Source organism: Podarcis raffonei, chromosome 3 (assembly GCF_027172205.1).
Source record: "Podarcis raffonei isolate rPodRaf1 chromosome 3, rPodRaf1.pri, whole genome shotgun sequence".
In the NCBI taxonomy this organism is placed as follows: domain Eukaryota; kingdom Metazoa; phylum Chordata; class Lepidosauria; order Squamata; family Lacertidae; genus Podarcis; species Podarcis raffonei.
Window position 1 is genome coordinate 23799672 of NC_070604.1, and position 19384 is coordinate 23819055.

Here is a 19384-nt window from a genome sequence, read left to right on the forward strand (position 1 = left end):
TATATTGGATATGAAGCAGAGAGAGGATGAATGCTTCTTAACATCCAGATTAAAGAGAATTTCAATAAAAATAAAGATGAAACTCTGTGATGTTGGAATTATTTATGTCCAAGGTGGAAAACAGAACTTTCTTCTGCCCCATGACAATATACTAGAAGCTGAATGTACTCAGGTAAAATTATATTAGCTATTATGATTCAAATCACTATGATCTTATTTTATTCTCTCTAAAGTCACACTGTCCCTGTCAGTATTATTAATAATTGTAATGCACAAGTCTTGAGAGTAAAAAAAGGGGGGGGGACACTTAATACATGCAAAAGAATTCAAAACAGTAAACACAATTCCATTAGCGAATTTCACTGACAAAACACATTGTTAAGTGCATTGTTTGGATGAATTTATTTTGGATCTTGTTATTCTAAAATATGACATTGTAACAGTAGACTTCTAATTGTATCAGTTATAAATCTGCTATAAAGGATGTTTCATGGGGGGGAAAATCAATTAATTAACAGAAGGGTGATTTCTAGACATTGACATTATGCTCCATATTATACTTATGATTTTAGAGGCAGTCACACTGATAATAAATATTCAGCAAAACATGCATCAACCTTGTTAATCTAATAGGTTATTATGTGAAACACTATACTGCCTACCAACCAGCTGGTACTCAATTACTTTTGAAATGACAAATTGCTCTTTTAAATTGGACACGACCAGTATTAATCAATGGAGAGAGAATTTAAGTGTTAAATACTACTTGATGAAACAAGTAGTGTTCTTGAATTCTGATTTAGAAACGGATGACCTAAATATAATAATGCCTTACCCACACAGCTTGGCACTGTGTCGTTCCACTGAGCTAAAGCATTGGGCACAGACTGGCAGCGGATGGCTTTGGAGCCTTGCAGAAGATAGCCAGGACTACATTCAAAGCGAACCACGGAACCAGCTGAGAATTCAGAGCCAATCCTCCTACCGTATCTTGGCTCTGGCACGGAGCTGCATTGTGTATCACTGGTTCGTGGAACAGCTGCACAGACAGGAGAAAAGAAGTGTAGTCTGAGAAACATCACCTAGAAACTACAGAGATTTTAGTTCGCACTAACAGAGGCTTCCTTAAACAAACTGAAAGATGATTTGTTGGATAAAAGCATCATTATACTGAACAGGTTGAATTCCTTGAGTCACTTTTGTTCCACAACAGTCACACCAAAATTCAGTCAAGCCACTCTTTAATTTTGACAACTAAACTTTAAATAGATGAGTACGACAGACCAAGTCCACAAGAAACACACCTTTTGGGTGGAATGTAGTGTGACTGATTTGATTCAGACTACTTTGGAGAAGAAATATTCTTGATTTCAGCTAAAAGCAGCTGGGGGGGGGGGGAATAAACCACTGGATAAGCAAATAGGGCTTTTGTATGGCTGCATTCTATGTACAACACCATTTGCTGCTAAGTGACAAAGTATGGGTTTTTGGACTCCACACACTTCACAACTGGGCTCAGTCTACACGCTTGCATTGATGGCATGCTTATGCTTCCACCACAGGCCCTGGCAATATGGATGACCTTTATTGCCTAGAGTGGCTACATCCCAGCTCCTCACTATTTGGTAGTAAAATACAAGATACAGAGTAATAGGCCTTCTCCCATTCAGTTGCTTTTTAGCAGTAGAAGCCCTGTAGAAGTCCCACACAAGTCCAAACTGGATGTACTGACGCGCAACGTAAATTAATAATGCAGAGTCTTCTTCAGTAAAGGAATAAAAGCTTCACTGAGCTAAAATTAAACTTGTTTGCAAATAACAGCATAATGAACAGAAGATTAAACTAGCTTCAGAGCATACAGAGTTTCCATTGAGAACAGGCTTCACAGATCACAGGCTCCACCTCACACAGACACACTACAGATCCTGAGTCACAGACACTGAGACACCTAGTCTGCCTGCAAGCAGATACAAGGAGTCATCCTCAAGATAAGTCACAGTGACTCAGCATGCTAAATGATTCCGCAGCTTTTCAGCATTTCACAACATTTCTAGACTCCTTTACTGCTTCCCTTACTGCTTCTGCTCTCAAATACCTTTGTCACATGACATGTATCCCTTATTTTTCTTAATATCTGTCCATTACGGCATAGGATAACATGTGGGATATCTAGGAAGTACTAGCAATGCCACAAAGCTCCAACCCTTGTGTTTCCATGTATATTTTAAAGAAGAAGCAATGATTATCATACTGCTTCTTAAAGAAGCACCGTAAAACATGTGACCCTCCAAATGGTGTTAGATTTCAAATCCCATGAACCCCAGCCATCATACAATGAAGAGAATTGTAGTCCAGCAACTACTGATCACAGATTTGCCTGATTTAAATGGGGAACCTATTGGGACACCTACAAAACTTCTTTGAATGATGACAGATACTTTTTTAAAAATACAAATACTAATACAAAGCAGTTTTCATTGTTTTATTGCTTGTTGTTTGCTGCCCTTTGGGGGGGGAGGGCAGAATATAAATTTAATAAATACAGTGGTACCTTTGTTTGCAACCACTTTGGATTAAAACCGTTTTAGATTACAGCCACGTCAAACCCGGAAGTGCGTGTCCCTTTTTTTTTATATTACAACACATTTTTTTTGGGGGGGGGAGGCCCCATTGGCGAAAGCATGCCTTGGGTTGCAACCTGCTCTGGTTTACAACCAGACGGATCTGGAACGGATTATGGTTGTAAACCAAGGTATCACTGTACAACAAACGAACAAGCAAACAAACTGCATTTGTGCAAAGGCCCTGAAATGGTAGAATGTGAGTTCATTCTTGCTAGAGTAAACCATATAGGCTTTGCAAGGGCTAATGTCTTGGGCCAGCACTGGATGTTTCAGAGAGCTATAGGAAATAAGCCAGCATGGCATAATTATGGAAATGAGAGCAAATGACTCCCTTTAAAACCCAATTGTACTGAAAATGTGAGGGTAGTTAACATTATAAAATGTCAACACTGTTTTTTGAGGATTTTTTTTGTAGAGGTTCCGCTCATTCATGTAACAGCTAATCATCCTGCTTTTTGTGAAGTATGAAATATAAAGAAATGTGAGTCATCACAAAAAGGAAGGCAGTTTATTGGAGACAAAAAGAAATATGTAGAGAAAATGGCATTAGTTTGTGGGGAGGGGGGGAGGAAGGGCCATTATATCAAAATCCAAAGCTTGAAATCTAATATTTCACTAGCTGTGAACAGAATATACAATCAGGCTAGCTATGGGCACCTCTCCCTCCTAATCCTCAGTCTAATTCTAAACCATAATGTTGACAAGTTAGTCTTCTTAGATGGTATCAGAGAGAAATTGCATTTTCTGTAGTAATTATTATTCATCTTTTAGTGCTATGAAACAAAATAGAAATCAGCCTAGTGGAAAAGCAAACATGTAATAGGGTCAATCTGGAATACTGGGTAATAAATAAAATGATTGACTTTGCAGGCCAGATTAGAGTGTTCATTCAGGAATGGGGATGCTGCTCTCAGAGGTATCTTAACATTAGCAGGCAGGCAGTCATGGGAAATCTGTTCCTATATTTCACAAGAAGATTGAAAATCCCCAAATTGTGGTAGCATATTTATTAAATCTAATTAAATGCCACAAGCCGCATGGCCCTGGCTAAAGCTTTAGCAGCTAGGGATCCTAATGCATTCATCTTCCAAAAATGGAAACTTGACTAGCTGCAAGGTTCTCCAGAGATAAATAAAGCAGGCTTACTTACTTGATTCATTCCGAGATGCTGAGAATAGCATTTCCTATTCTCAAATGCCACTAGACAGAGTAATCCTATATCCTAATGCCAGTGATGAATAAACATAAACACTACCCCTCCCTCCCCAAACTAGCAAACAATACAACACTGCTGAACAATTTGTTACATGATAATGAAATGCTACCCACCCCCAATTTTTGAATCTGGAACTATATTTTTATAAGTAGCAGAAGACACATAGGGTCAAATCCAATGACTTCCCCTCCTACAGTGACCCCTTTCAATAGCACAACTCTAGTGGAGGTGCCTTCATTTATACAGAAAAACATTGGATGCTGTCCAAAGTATTCGAAATCATGATAGCTGCAATCCCATACACCTTATTTGGGGGCAGGTCTTGTAGGATGGAATTCAGTTACTTCTTCTGATCACAGAAGGAATTTGTGATCCAGTGATTGACTTCACTAATGGAAGAGGAAGGAAGGAGATTTTGGCCAATTCCCCCAGTTCCTGTAGCCTCCAATGCCCATGAAAATTGGCTTCAAGAGGTCAAGCTAAGAGGAATCACACAATGGCAGCAGATGTGATCTTAACAGTGGAAACTCCACCCCACACCCACTAGTTTGACAGGTAGAAGGTGGGGATCGTCACCAGAATGTAATGATGATGGTGGCAGCTAGCAGGTGGTGAAGTTAGCCTTGCAGGGCTGGACAGAGAGACATCTATGTCCACCACCACTACTGTCCAAAGAGGTTTTGGGTTGTTCTGTAAATCACTGGCATATGAATGCTGCACATGAAGAGTTCAGCACATGGGTTAAGACACCAGGTTGCATGGTACTGCATACCCTAATCTAATCTCTGAACACAATCATGACAAATAACACACCTTGTGAATGAAAAGAAAATAGCTAAGATTGCAAAACACGCCATGAATCAATTACAAAGGCACTTAAAAACACACTGCATTTCCCATGACTATTTGAGAAGACTCCAAATAGTGTCTGATGCTGCAAAGGAGTACAGATGGCCTGGAGGGTGGATATCTGGATACTAGGGAGAGGTGAAGCAGGTTGTCAAAAGAATGCCCCTTCCCTAAAACACTGGACACTCGTAACCTCCTGCTTCCAGAGCCTGCTCCTGCCAGTGAGGAGCCTTCCCTTCTGGAGAGTAAGTGATGCTGAGACAACCTTGACTGCATCTCCATGGACATACAGACACCAGCACAGACAAACCTCCCAGAGCCAGCCCACTTGAAGGAATCCCCCTTTGCTTGCCTAGTCTCAGGCAAGCTATTATCACTGTACCCGCCCTGCTCTTCTAAAGAAGGTATGGGTGGGTGTTACTTGTTTGACTGGACTTAGCCATGCATTCTGCCTCCTACGTACCTGCTGAACCTTGTAACCTGTATTTTACCTTGTGTACCAATCGGATTTAAGCATGAAAGCCTTGGGCAGCACTAGAACTGGGAGTTTGAGTTCTTCCTCTGGCAGCGAGGGCCAAGGAAACGTAGTCCACAAAATACAAAAAGGTAAAAAAGAAAAAAAGACCAATACCTTGATAGACAAAATGGAAGCCCCTGGCAGATGCTCCACTCTTGGCACTAAACCTCAAGAGAATCTGATTGGATGTGGCTAAGGGCAAAGTCTCTCCTACAAATTAAAATGAACAGAGAGAAATCATGAACAAAATAACTAGAGAACAGAAGCCTATGTTCTATACACACTGGCATGAAACATTTACATTTGAGATGGGTTGTTTTTATGTACTGTTTTATTGGTAGACGTAATACAATAAAATAACTCGCTTTTGCTGAAACTAAGTACCGTTTTTCATAAATAAACTGCAGCATGTTCAAAAACACCATTTTAAAATTACATTTCTAAACAGCTTGAAGAAAACATCCACCTGCTTATTTGCACTGTTTCCTTCTTACTTACAATGACTTACTTTGGGATTAGCCCTGAGTTTTGCAACATAATGTTGGTGATGTGGAATGTTCCTGTTCACTGTTCCAGTTAGTTGCCTATGCCTTCCTCCTCAATATTCTACTCCCTCTCCTGCTTAGGTTTCTGTCCCCCTCCCACTGCCTCCAACAGACAGCATTCCATACCCATTGAGTATACTTAGGAAAGGTATGTTTTATACTGGAAAACCTTGGAATTCCTCCATGCATGTTCATATATCTCTCATATGCGAATGTCTCTGTTCTTGGAATGTAAATTCTGGCATTCACTTTTGAACTTCAGAAAAAGAGAGAACAAATACACACATCTAAATAGCTACCTACTGGATTCCTGACTGAGTGGAATGAGATATGTAACTAATCCAAGAAGCATTGTCCTCACTCCTAATTTATTTTATTTGCTCTGATTACATCATAGTTAAATTCAATCTATATGGTTATCATGTCACTGACTTCGCAGCATAATCTCACATTGATCTACTAAAGAAAAAGAATAACTATAGACAGGAACGGCGGCAATGGCTAGGGGAAACAATGACTCTAAACATGAATAAAAAATGGGAATATTTCCACAAAGTGTTTTTTAGGAAATATTTTTTTACCTGAGTGAGATCCAGAAAGTGAACTCAGAAGTCTAGCCTGTGGATATTCTCCATCAAATAATTCCACTACATCGTTTAGAGCTGTTTGAAAATAGGCAAATTGTCCAAACACAACTGGAAAAAAATATAATAAAAGAAATGAAGTGCATATTAAATGTAAAACATGACAAATTAGCTTAAGTTTCTTGAGTTCTTTGGGGATAAAAGGAAGATTGTTGTTGTTTTCTAAAGCAACTTGTTGTTTGTACATTATTGATTCTCATTGTGAGTGCCAATAATTCAACAATCTTCCATGTACTGACATTTGGAAAGTATTGTCAGTGCGGGAATATTCTAAAAATCTTTTGGTGCACAGACATATCCTGACATAATGATTACATTGTGGAAAGCCTGGTTGTTGGGATAATGAAAATCTCCATAAAACTAGAATAAAATCTATGAATATGAAAATATAAATGCAAAGAAGATAAATTTTGTGTGGCATCCACTTATTCAGTTGGAAGCCAGCAGACTAATTCTGGGAAGGTACAAAAAGAGTTGCAGGAATTTGCCTGAAGACCAGCTCTGGTATCAGACTTGCCTGCACTGTGCCTGGAGTTGTGGTTTGACTTTAATTTGAAAGAAAGGGTGAGGTGGCAGAGGGCTTCGTTTTAATATGCCCAAGGCTGGGGAGAGGTAATGACATGGAGTATATGTAAAAGAGTCTCCCAAGGCAAGGGTCAGACCTTCATTCCAGCCAGTGGATCCAAGCATACAAGGTCTCTGCAGATCTGATTGCTGCAATGACAACGCTTCTCCTGTCAGAAAAAATACATGTCTGGGGAGTACAGCATAGGCATTGCTGCCTTCTAGGCAACAAGACTGAATGCCTGGGTTGTGCTTTCTTGGAAAGGCAAGTTGCCATTCAAGATTTTCACCATCTCTGAATGAGGGGATGGGGGGGGAGAAGTATAGCTGATATGTCAAATGTATTACTTTCCTTCTCTTCACAGTAGTTGCACACCTATACGGATGTTTCCAAAATCTATTACACCTGGAATCTGAGCAGTGAAGCCAATCTGGCACTTCTGTGCTGTATTTGCACCACACCACCTCCCCACTTTCTTTTCTTGGTAAACAGCCGTGATTTGCCAGTAAGGTACCATCCCAGAACAGCCCATGCTAGGTCCTTTCCTTGCATACTCCAAACTGAGTTGGTTCAAAGAGGGCATTCACACCAGAACCTTGACAGAACAGAATGGATCCCTTCTGTTTTCCCAACAAAACAATGTAGAGAAGAATAACCTGCTTCGGCTCATTACTATACACCAAGCAGATGCAAAAGATCCACATGCCTAAAGACTGGTGTTTATGTAGTCTTAATGATAGTAAAGGTAAAGGGACCCCTGACCATTAAGTCCAGTCGTGGATGACTCTGGGGTTGCGGGGCTCATCTCACTTTATTGGCCAGGGGAGCCAGCGTACAACTTCTGGGTCATGTGGCCAGCATGACTAAGCCGCTTCTGGCAAACCAGAGCAGTGCACGGAAATGCCGTTTACCTTCCCGCTGGAAGGTAAATGCCGTTTACCTTCCCACTGGACCTATTTATCTACTTGCACTTTGATGTGCTTTCGAATTGCTAGGTTGGCAGGAGCAGGGACCAAGCAACGGAAGCTTACCCCGTTGCGGGGATGCGAACCGCCGAACTTCTGATCGGCAAGTCCTAGGCTCTGTGGTTTAACCCACAGCGCCACCCACGTTGTTATGTTAATCAAAACACCAAGTAGCCTTCATGTGCGTCCAACAGCAAAAGCCATTGGCAAAACTGAACTCATTCTACTCTGTGTCATGGTTTTCCTTTGCTATAAACTAGGTTTCAAAATACAGTGGTACCTTGGAAGTTGAACGGAATCCATTCCAGAAGTCCGTTTGAGTTCCAAAATGTTCAAAAACCAAATCAGGGCTTCTGATTGGCTGCAGGAAACTCCTGCAGCCAATCAGAAGCTGCAGAAGCCCCGTTGGATGTTCAGGTTCCAAAGAACGTTTGCAAACTGGAACACTCATTTCCGGGTTTGCGGCGTTAGGGAGCCAAAATGTTTGACTCGCAAGGCGTTTGGGATCCAAGGTGCGACTGTATTGGCATTGCTTTTTCTATTACTATAAATGTTCATACTGTTTCTTTGTAACATAATGATAAAAATATCCATTTCCTTTGAGAAATAATAAATACTAAATCTTCATTTAGTAGAAATATTTACTTCTAACGGTTATCTCCTTATTAACTATTAAAATATTAGTCCAGCCATAGGTTTTCTCAGCAAATTTAATGAGATTTAATAATATTATGTATGGGGAAATGTCAGAGAATTCATCAGCAGTACTATGACGCAAAGAAATTACATGTCTATTTGACCACAAGGTGAGTGGGGGAAAGCACTTTGTAACTCATACTTTAATGTCGTAAATATGTCTCCTGTATAAAACTCAAATAGGCTTTTATTGTAATTGCCATCTCAGGACACTAATAATTCTGAATGCTCAGTGATTTCTTATTTAAATGCTCCAATGCACCAGTCTTTTATCCATCTCTCGTTTATACCCTCTAGAGCTGGCAGGAAAGAAAAACACAGTAACCAAGTGTAGGGAACTGTTGGGAACTATAATGTTGTAGACACATTATCTCATACTTTATTCCAGGTCTAAAGTCAACAAAAATCCACCCTCAGTCAAAGAGTAATGCAATGCTTCCCATGATGCACAGTGGAGTTAGCTGAGTGAGACAATGAATCACTGAGATGTGTTATCTGATCGAATTTAGTTAATTCCCTCATTGACAAAACTGCATTTACCTACTGTGAAATTGTATCTCCTCAGTATCAAGGGAAAAGAGAATTCCGTTTTGGTTTTGGTTTTTTAAAAATAAGCTTATTTTTAAATTGCAACAAAATCTATTACTTTTTTTGTTAGTTTGGCCATCCACCCCCTTCCACCCCCCCATACATATCTCTAAAGGGGGAATTTTATTTATGTCAAGCACATACACACACACACTTCAGCTAAAATAAACATTTCTCATGGATATAGAGCTTGTAGGAACAATTTATTAGCTCAATCCAGTGGTGTCAAACTCAAATGAGTTGGATGGGAAATTCCCACCCAGCATAGACATCTGAGGCAAAGCCAATAATTTTCCACTGAAAAATGTTAGTTCTACTTGAACTCAACACCAAACCATCAATTCCACCATAAATTGGGGAAGCTGAAATACAGTTCTTACAGCTGTGGCAATATGTCTATCCTTAAGCATTTGTAGCTTGAACACAACAGCAAAGAGTGAATTAGTGGATTTCTAGCACAGAAAACAGAACGACGTGTATGAAGAATGGTAGGTTAGCTGTGGGTCACACTGGAACCCTCTAAAGTGACCTGATGAGGCCCACAAATCTTATGTTTGACACCACATGACGCAGAAGTCAAACTAGCTGAGTCTAAAAAAATCTGCCTAGATTAATGTCCCATCCAAACTTCTATTTGTCCCTCGATTTCAAGTGATTTCAAGTAATGGGTCTGAGCGGGGGGGGGGGGTTTGGGGGGTGCTCTGCTGCTTTCCCTGTGAAAACCCATGGTTTACTACTGGTTTGGAAGAAACATTGGTCTGCTGAAAACCTGATTTCTTTATTTTTAACAGTATTGTTTTACTGTTTTGGTGTTTGCCACCCTGGGCTCCTTTGGGAAGAAGAGTGGTTTAGAAATTTAACAAATAACAGCAACAGCAGCAGCAGCAACAACAACAACAACAACAACAAGATTTTTAAAAATCCAATTAACTAATGTATCCTTTCATTCTATAGCATGCTATGTTTAAAAAGGGTAAAAGGACCCCTGACCATTAGGTCCAGTCGTGGCTGACTCTGGGGTTGTGGCACTCATCTTGCTTTATTGGCCAAGGAAGCCGGCATACAGCTTCCGGGTCATGTGGCCAGCATGACTAAGCCGCTTCTGGCGAACCAGAGCAGCGCATGGAAACGCCATTTACCTTCCCGCCGGAGTGGTACCTATTTATCTACTTGCACTTTGACGTGCTTTCGAACTGCTAGGTTGGCAGGAGCAGGGACCGATCAACGGGAGCTCACCCCATCGCGGGGATTCGAACCGCCAACCTTCTGATCGGCAAGTGCTAGGCTCTGTGGTTTAACCCACAGCGCCACCCGCGTCCCAGTTTATTTTAGAAATAGATGCCTTCAATCCCAATCTGGGCCAAATGTATGTCATAGGTTTCTATGGTGTTTCCACAAGTTGTAATCCCAGTCGCAACACCAAGACCACTCCGGGTGCCATGTCTATAGCAAGTGTGTGCTGAATAAAGTCAATCGGACAACCACCTGGGATAAAATTGGCCACAACTTTATTGATTCCAGACATAGGTGGATTTCGGCTCAGACATTGGGTGCATATCTGCCTCAGCCTCCTGCTGGAGGGCTTAGACATTTCAGGGTTGTGCCGGGGATTATTGCCTCTACAAGATGCCTATCTAGTGTGAAGGCCACCCTCAGGCTGCTGCTGGAACCTCTATGGCCATAGGCTCCACCCTTGGGCTTCTGGAAAAGAGATTTCCAACAAGAGCATTTTAACGCGGTGCCCTGAATATGCTGCAGACCACGTAGAGGGGTCTTGGTGTGGTTGGCGGACCAGAGTGGGAACTTCTGACTCATAGTCCACCAGCGAGGCTTCACCCACTAGGGGTCCAGTGATTGGGAGATTTGGCAGGCAATCCTGCCCTATGATGCAGCCAGCCGGGGGGGTGGATGCTAACATACAGCTGACCTGAACAATCTGGCTGCCCAGAGATGGTGCAAGACCACAAGGGGCCACTAACGCGACCCACCCAGAATGGGGGAAATCAGCCATTATACAGACATCACCTCTAATTTGTATTTCATTTTGTGTGTGTTAATTTTTTGGGAGGGGGGGAGTACATGGATCAGGGTCCAAAAGCAATTCTTGGCATTCAAAGTGCTTGTGTACACCCAGTGCGATTTTTTTGACTTTTTTGTTTTCGGTCGCAGGCAAGTCCTCCCCAAATCCCATATTGTAAATGCATCCTGAAAGTTTACTCAAGGTTACTAGATGGTGATAGTGGGTTACTGTTTGAATGAAAGGAGGCAATACTCCCTTTGGCAGGTAGAACTGGAAACTCAAATCTTTGGATTATGCCATATGTTTTAATAAAAGAAACCCTACTACATTGTTGCTGTTGTCTCTGATACTGTGTATGAGCAAAAATGAATGAATTCTTATTCCCATATAAAAACTTATGTACTCAGTTATAGTTCATTATATGTTCTGATTATTGGTATCTTCTGTGGTTAACTCTGCTCTGTTGATTGCCCTGGAGACTGTAGAGCCTTAAAACTATTCTTGCAAAATAGAATAAAAATAATAATCTTGATAAATATTCAGGAGCTACATACAATGTTAGCTGTGTTCATTCATGAGAAACAAAATACTTTTGGTTTAGCTCAGCAACTTGTACACCGAGAACAAAATCAGAATGAAAGAATTAGTGACTGCTACACGTCAGAATAAAACTTACCAAATTCCTTAGGCACAGTAATTGAATATTGACAAGTCTGCCCAACGGTGTAGTTTTGAGGGTAATTTGGTGATAGAACTACTCCATCTGAGCCAATATACTGACCCCCACAGGGAGCTGGAAAAAAGAAAATGTGTAAACATTAAACCGAGGGAAAGTGCTATTGAACTGCAATCAGATTAGAACTCATCACGTTTAATGTGCTGGCAATGCATGTTTGCTCAGAAGTTAAGTCCCACTGTGTTCAGTGAAGCTTACTCTCTGGAAGGTGTTTAGGATTTCAGCCAGTTGAAGTCCACAGTTATAGCCACATGTCAGTGGGTCTTCTTCATGGTGGCCAAACAGATGTCTGTGGGAAACCCACAAGCAAGGTTCAAGCATGAGAACACTCTTCCCTCCTGTGAATTCCAGCATTCCAGGCATTCAAAAACATTACTGCCTCTGAATGTGGAAGCAAAGCACACCCATCATGGCTAGTAGCCTTCAGTAGCCTTATCCTCTTAGAACCACCTTCCTTTGGAGATTAGGAAGGCACTGATGCTTGTGTGGCATCAAGAAAGACATACCTGTTCACTCAGGTGTTTTTAGCCACTAGTACAAGTTCTTTAGCATCTTCAGTTTGGTTTTTTAAAAGACAATGTTTTAGTTGCATGTCTCCTTAGAAAGTTTTATTATTCTGTTTCTTTAGTGTGTGTGTGTGTGTGTGTGTGTGTTTCCTGTGAAGTGCTCTGGTATTCTCTGACTGAAAAATGGTTTCAAAATTATTTTTAAAAATAAATAAAAATTTGCTAAGAGGTAAGTTGTATGGAATGTACTCAATGCATTCTGCAAAGATAAAAACACAAATCTGCATTTGAGAAAGAGAGGGAGAGAAAAGTCATACACTATAATTCTCATGGTAAAGGTAAAGGTACCCCTGACCGAATTCTCATGGTACTCTTCAACAACATCTCCACTGACAATATAAAGCTTATAACCAAACTTCTATCTAGGTCCTTTCCTATCCTGCTCTCTGCTCAATTAATATGTGATAGAAAGATATATAGGATAATTTAAATTGCAAAACAGAGAGATTAAAATCCATGACGGATCATGTGCTCTGTGGGTTTTGCTGACATCCATCCACATGATTATGTATGCTGGGATTTGTGACTATAAAAAACAACAACACTTTTTTTACATCGGGTAAAAAATTCTTGGAGTTCCAATACTTCGACATATCCATCACCTGTTACCTACAAACACTGACCATTTCAGAACGGCCAAACAGAACAAAAATGTTTCTGCCGGGGATGAAGACTAAGGGATTGTGCTGAAGGTTTTGCAGTAGAGGGATTTTTCAGAGGGATTTGAAGTGAGAGAAGCAGCAAAGGGAAGAAGCAAGGGAGAAAGGACAAGCAAGGAGCTTTTAGGTGGCTTGGGAAACTGAGTAAGTGTTGCAGGGAGGAACATACCAGCCAACAAGAGCAGAAAACTTTAAATTAGAACATAGAGTACAATTGAATAAGTTACTCCAAGTACGGAACCCTCCAATGAAACCTGGGGCCATAGACTGGTGCAAAAATGCTTTATACTTTTCATTCAAACAGCGGCATATCACTAAGTCAAGTTAAGAGAGAAGAGTTCCTTTATAGTTCATCCAACTCCAAATATTAGTGAGGAAACTGACATGGAGAGATCACTGCTGAGAAGGCTTAAGCTGTTTTCAGAATGCCTTAAAACACGTTTTGTTTTCTTAATGTATATGATGGTTGTGTCTAGTGCCCCGGACTCCTTTAGGAGAGAATGTAAATTGAAATAATCATAATCATCTTGTGTAATACTAGCTAGAAGAAAGTAGCAGCGGCAGGAGGAAAAGGCAAGGAATCAACTGATTGGTTTCACAATGAATGTATGCAATGAATGAGGTCCCATGAAGCTGTTTTGGGACTGGTGTTATTAAAGTTATTTATAATTGATTTAATAAATCAGGAATGAATACTGAAGAAGCCAACATGACAGAGGATACCAAGCAGACTGTGAACTTCTCGAAAAGTACATTTCAAAAGCATGGGTGTCTGGGCAACAGAATGGCAGATTAGATTCAATGTATATGTCTATTTTAAATGCAAAGTGATGCACTTGAAATAGACAGATGCACATTGATGGGGTCTAAATTGGTTGTCACTACTCAAGGAAGAGATCTCGAGGTCACAGTGGAACGCTTATTGAAAACATCAGCTCACTTTGCTGTGACAGTGAAAAGGAAAATTTGATGTTAGGATTATTATGAAAGAAACAAAAAATTAGATGGCAAATATTGCAGTGCTATTATATAAATGTATGGTGGACTCAGGTTAAGAATATGGTCTGTAGTTATGGTCACTCCATCTCAAAAAAGACACTGTATTGCTTTATTGTATTTCTGGGAAACCTATGGAACAGGGCAATCAAAATGATCAGCAGGTTAGAGAATCTTCTCTGCAGAGAAAACCTTAAAAGATCCAAGCTTTTTTTACTTTAGAAAAAAAGAAGATGGCCATGGGAAACACAGTAGATATTACTCTTTCCCAGGATGCAGTCACCCAGTGAAGCTGATTGACAGTAGGTTCAGAGCAAACAAAGTAATGTGTTTCTTCATATAATTCCTAATTAATTTACGGAATAAATTACCCCACAATGTAGTGGTGATCACTAGTTTAGATGGCTTTAAAAAAAAGGATTAGACAAATATGTAGAGTACATTTAAATAAAAATTTCTGTCAGTGGCTATTAACCTTTATATTAAAAATGGAACTCCATATTCAGTATGCTTCTGATTGCCCACTAAGGTGAAAAAATTACACAGCTCAGTTCTGTGCAAACTCCACAGATGTCTCTGCCTGGTAAGTGCTGACAGCATGCAGCTCAAGGAGCATCTTGATGGTGGTCTGATGCAGAAATAATAACATTTTAGTGAAGAACCCTGAAGGTGAGTTGTGTTTCCTCCTGCTGCTTCTTCTAGTAATCCTCCTTCCCAACTGTGTGCTGGGTCCTGCACAGAACTTTGAAGTGAACTATGTTACAATCTTTTCTTCTTCTTTTTTGACGAAGGCATTTTTGAGAAGGTGTAAATAGATTGAAATACCTGAAATCAACCAAGATGGTCCATTTATGGCCAAACTTGATGAGCCACTGGGAGATTTGTGACTGCATCTGCCATGATTACTGTTCAAATACAGGCACTTATATATATATCTCTTGCCAAAACAAACAAACAGACAAAACCAGCTTTGGGAGTAATTTAGATTAGGAAAATATGGCACAGGGAGACTTAAGCTGGAAGCCTATAAAATTTTACCTGAGGTTAACGCCCATTGAACTTTATGCGATGTAAACAAAATGTGGTGTAAACAAAAATGTATGTGATGTAAACAAAAATAGGATTGCACTGTTAAATGCAGCTCTACATCCCTGATCTGATTCAAACCATAGATCTGGCTTATGCAATGTAACGAACAGGCCCAAGGTTGTTCTGAATCACTGTTGCACAATCAACTTAATTGTACAAGTTAGTTCCATTCTGACGGCCCTGCAAAAATGATTTCCGAACTTGTATGGAACATATATCCTTGAGCAAATGTGAGGGTTTTAGCTTTGAAAGCAGAAAATGAGAGTATCCCTGGAGACTTGATATTACAGAAGCCTTTGTGTGCAGAGAAGCAAGTGACACACTACTCTCAGATTTTCTTCCCTCAAATAGCACTAAGAAAATAAATAGCGATTTAGACCGAAATCCTCAACACATCCCTTCCCTAGTTACCAAGAAACATCCTTGAACATAACTGTGTGCAAGTCTGCAGTCTGTGTGCGGCAAGATCGCTGTGGAACCGAGGTGCTAATTTGCCACTTCTCTGATGTACGCACATTTCACAGCTTCTCAACTGCAGCTTCGAAGAATGATATTCCCCATTCGAAAAACTCAGTGGTTTAAAGAAGACAGAAAGACACTTCTACCCACATGAGAAGCCTCCTCCCTCAACTTCTGCCAACTTCTCCTCCCCATGAGAGCTCAAGTGCCATATCTCATGCCAGAATGGCATGGTCCCTTGGCCCTCAAGAGTTACTTTGCAGGCGGAAAAGACTAGTTGCACGAACTGAGTTCCGGTTACTCTTCGTTGGATCCAAGACTATCTATCTATATTAGAGCTGGGCAAAGGAATAAAACCAGCCTTTTTATTTTTTAAAAAAGAAAACGATTTCAGGGATAGGTGAGAGAAAAATGTCGCCTGATATTTTTCGGGGGAAGGACAACTTTCTTGTGTGATGCTACAGGGTGATAGTCTGTGCATATAGCTGGAAATATGTATGCATTTTATAGCCCAATGGGATTCTGCTGCAATGTTTGCTTGAAACACAGAAATGGAGTTGTCAGCAATCAGATGAAAGATGTCCATTATTTGCCAAAGGCTGCATCTTTCTTGTAGCTGCCAAGACTTTTTTCCTAGCAAGTAACTACATTCTCTTTAGATTTTAAAACCTGCATTCATATCCTGCTTTGAGACATAAAAGCTTTCAAGCTAAAATATAGGGAAAAGAATTTATTCAAGAATTTATTCAAGAAATAGAAATCCAGCATACTGCCTTCAAAATAATCCTGTAAGAACCACTTCTTCAATGGGGCCTGCTTCTAAGATGAAGGTGTACAGAATTCCAGCCTTAAGGTGCAATCCAAACTCCCCACTGCCTCCAGGGCTCCGCAGAGAGGTGGAGCCCCTGCTGCATCTGCAACCACATCGTTTCATTGGCTTCAGAAAGGGGGCGGGATTATATACAGTTGCCCACACCCTCCCTTGAGACTGGTGGTGGAGGTAGTAGTTGGACTGCTCTGTCAATGTATTCTCTTGAGAAGTAATTAATGTTTCAATAGGCTTCAGTATCTGGTTTTTAACCTTTTATTATACACTCCATCAATCAAAAGCTTTAAACTAACCCCCGTCTCACGCAATGAAATCATGAGCCTGAGGAATTATTTTCTGTTTTTAAACTGTATTAATATTTACTACTTTAAAATGTACTGGGATACCATCATCATCATCATCATCGACAATCATCATCAGCAACAATACTGCATCACCATCGGCAAATACCTCTAGAGGAAAACTAATAATTTGTAGAAGTTTTGGTAAGTATTTAGATAAATAAGAAATAACAGAGCGAGCGAGAGAGAAGATCTTTCACAATTTATTGATTTAAGACATCTGTCTTTTCCCTCGGTGAAACTAGCATATTTTAAGTTATTTAAATATAAAAACAATTAGTGCTTCACTTTCAGTAAAACCCCATTAAGAACTCCATTCTGCCACAGAATGTCACTAAGGGCTTACCAACACTTCTCCTTGTTTCATGCCTAGAAAGCACAGGTCCAAGCAGTTTTTTGCTTGTTGTGTGTCAGAGTGGTTTTCCCTTTGCCCCACTGCATTCTCCTAGAAAACCCACACTTTACAATAAATCAGAACAAATTTGATGGATGTTTGCTCTGATTCAGCACTAAACCTGGGGGAAAGCAGCAAGTGGGCAAATGGAAGTACTGATGAGCCCTAAGGCAAGCACAGCTTATCAGTGGGAGGCTGGCAGGGCCATCCGCCTGGCTTTACTAAATTAGAATTAGGTTCAACAGGACCTTCTTCATCTGCTAACAGAAGGAAGATTTAGGAACATAACATAGAAAGCTGCCTGCTATTTCAGAGGACTATTTGCTCATATAGTCCCATATTGTTTACTCTGACTGAGAGAAGCCTTGTGGGATCTCAGGCAATAGTATTTCAATTCCACTCACTACCTGATTCTTTTAACTTGAGACACAAGGGATTGAACCTGGGATATTGCAGTGGGCACTCAACAGAGATGGGTTTGTGATAGGAATTTTGAGGTTTTAGATATATGGTAATGTTCATAAGTGTACCAACCAAGCATGTACATAGATCAGCACAGGAAGACCGACCTGAAACCATTTTGATTCCCAAACTGACCAAATGTTTTCCCTGCAAGGAGGGAGGGAGCCTTCCCATTGTCTCAGGAATTTAGTAATCAACATTTTAATGGGTGACAGACTATCAGGAAAGGCAATCAGATAACCTGGCAAACAGGAAAAACAACATTCAAATTTCTGTTTTAGACCGCCTTTTCTGTGATGTAGGTATGATGTATCTGGGGTGGTGGTCTTGAGCTACACCCCTTCTGTGATGTATATATGATGTTTCTGGGGTGGTCTTGATCTACAGGGTGGCAATTTTAAAAGTCTTTATAAGGCCTTGTGCACCATTGTTCTGGGTTCCTCCTCCTTTCCTGCAGGTGAGGGGAGCACCCTGTTGCAACAGATCAATAAAGATCAAGCTGCTTTGCTTCTCAATATTCTCTGGTTGGCCTCTTGTTTCTCCTACCAATAGGGAACCTACGTAAGGACTCTATATGGGCTCTTGGATACCCCATAAGGGAAAAGGGCAATTTTTGTTTGCAACAGGTTCCTCCCCCAAAACACACTCCAGCCTTTCCTTTCCTTATATCATCAGTAATGAGAACAGCAGTAAAGGTGAGCAGCAAAGAGGGTAGGTTTTTCCCCCCTCCCCTCCCCTTCCTTCCCCCATTGGCCCATCACAGTGGCTCATGCTGGCTAATAGCATGGCAGTGCACATGGAACTAGTTCTTCCAGCCTGCAATTGTAGAGAGAAGCACCTTCCAGTTCAGTACATACCATTGCAAGAGGGCAACACTCTGTTCCACGCAGGTTTTCCATCTGCACCAATCACACAAGTGATAGTGGAAGGATCGATAATTTTGTAGCCAGAATCACACTGGTAAGTAATACTCGATCCAAGTTTAAAGTCTGCTCCAATTCTAGTTCCATTCATTATGTTGCCAGGGTCAAAACAAGCTTCCCGTGGTTTTTCTAATTAAAAAGAGAAAGAGAGAGAAGGAGAATTAAGTCATTAGGGATGCCAGTCCACAAGCACTCGTGGGATAAAATGTAAGAATCAAGCTGAGCTTTCGTGATAATCACTCTTCATTTGAGTACTGTTATCACTTCCAAATATATTAGAGAAGCAAAAACATGAAAGGGGAGGACAGCAGCGTAGAGACCCCTATCTTTTCAGATAACAGTCGGTGGATGAATTAGAGCAGATCCACACCATACATTTAAAGCACACCCAGCACACATTTGAAGCACATAACTTCCCGCAAAGAATCTTGGGAAGCGTAGTTTATTAATGGGGCTGCGAATTGTAGCTCCCTGAGGATGAAACTACAGTCCCTAGGATTCTTTGAGGGAAGTCATGTGCTTTATACATGTGCTCTATATGCCTGTTTCTCCAACATACAAAGGGCCTCATGCTCTCTCAGAATATTGGTAACAAAGAGCGGCAAACAGCTGCAAGCCCGTAACTGGCCATGGATGAGAGTTAGGCTAAAGGGGGGGTGGGCATGTAAAAAGGTTAAAGAATATTGGGAAATGAGCTGGAA

At 40.7% G+C, this 19384-nt stretch overlaps 1 protein-coding gene across 2 annotated transcripts in view; it reads right to left on the reverse strand.

Annotated features, from left to right (window-relative positions):
• CSMD1 (CUB and Sushi multiple domains 1) overlaps positions 1-19384 on the reverse strand; it is a 949519-nt gene that overhangs the window by 124023 nt on the left and 806112 nt on the right. For both annotated transcript variants that reach the window (XM_053380819.1, XM_053380818.1), the window contains exons 30-34: positions 18618-18812; positions 11906-12022; positions 6333-6446; positions 5321-5416; positions 836-1039 (exon numbers count right to left, since the gene is read on the reverse strand). In XM_053380819.1, coding sequence (XP_053236794.1) covers positions 836-1039; positions 5321-5416; positions 6333-6446; positions 11906-12022; positions 18618-18812 — 726 coding nt within the window. The remainder of the gene's footprint in view (positions 1-835; positions 1040-5320; positions 5417-6332; positions 6447-11905; positions 12023-18617; positions 18813-19384) is intronic.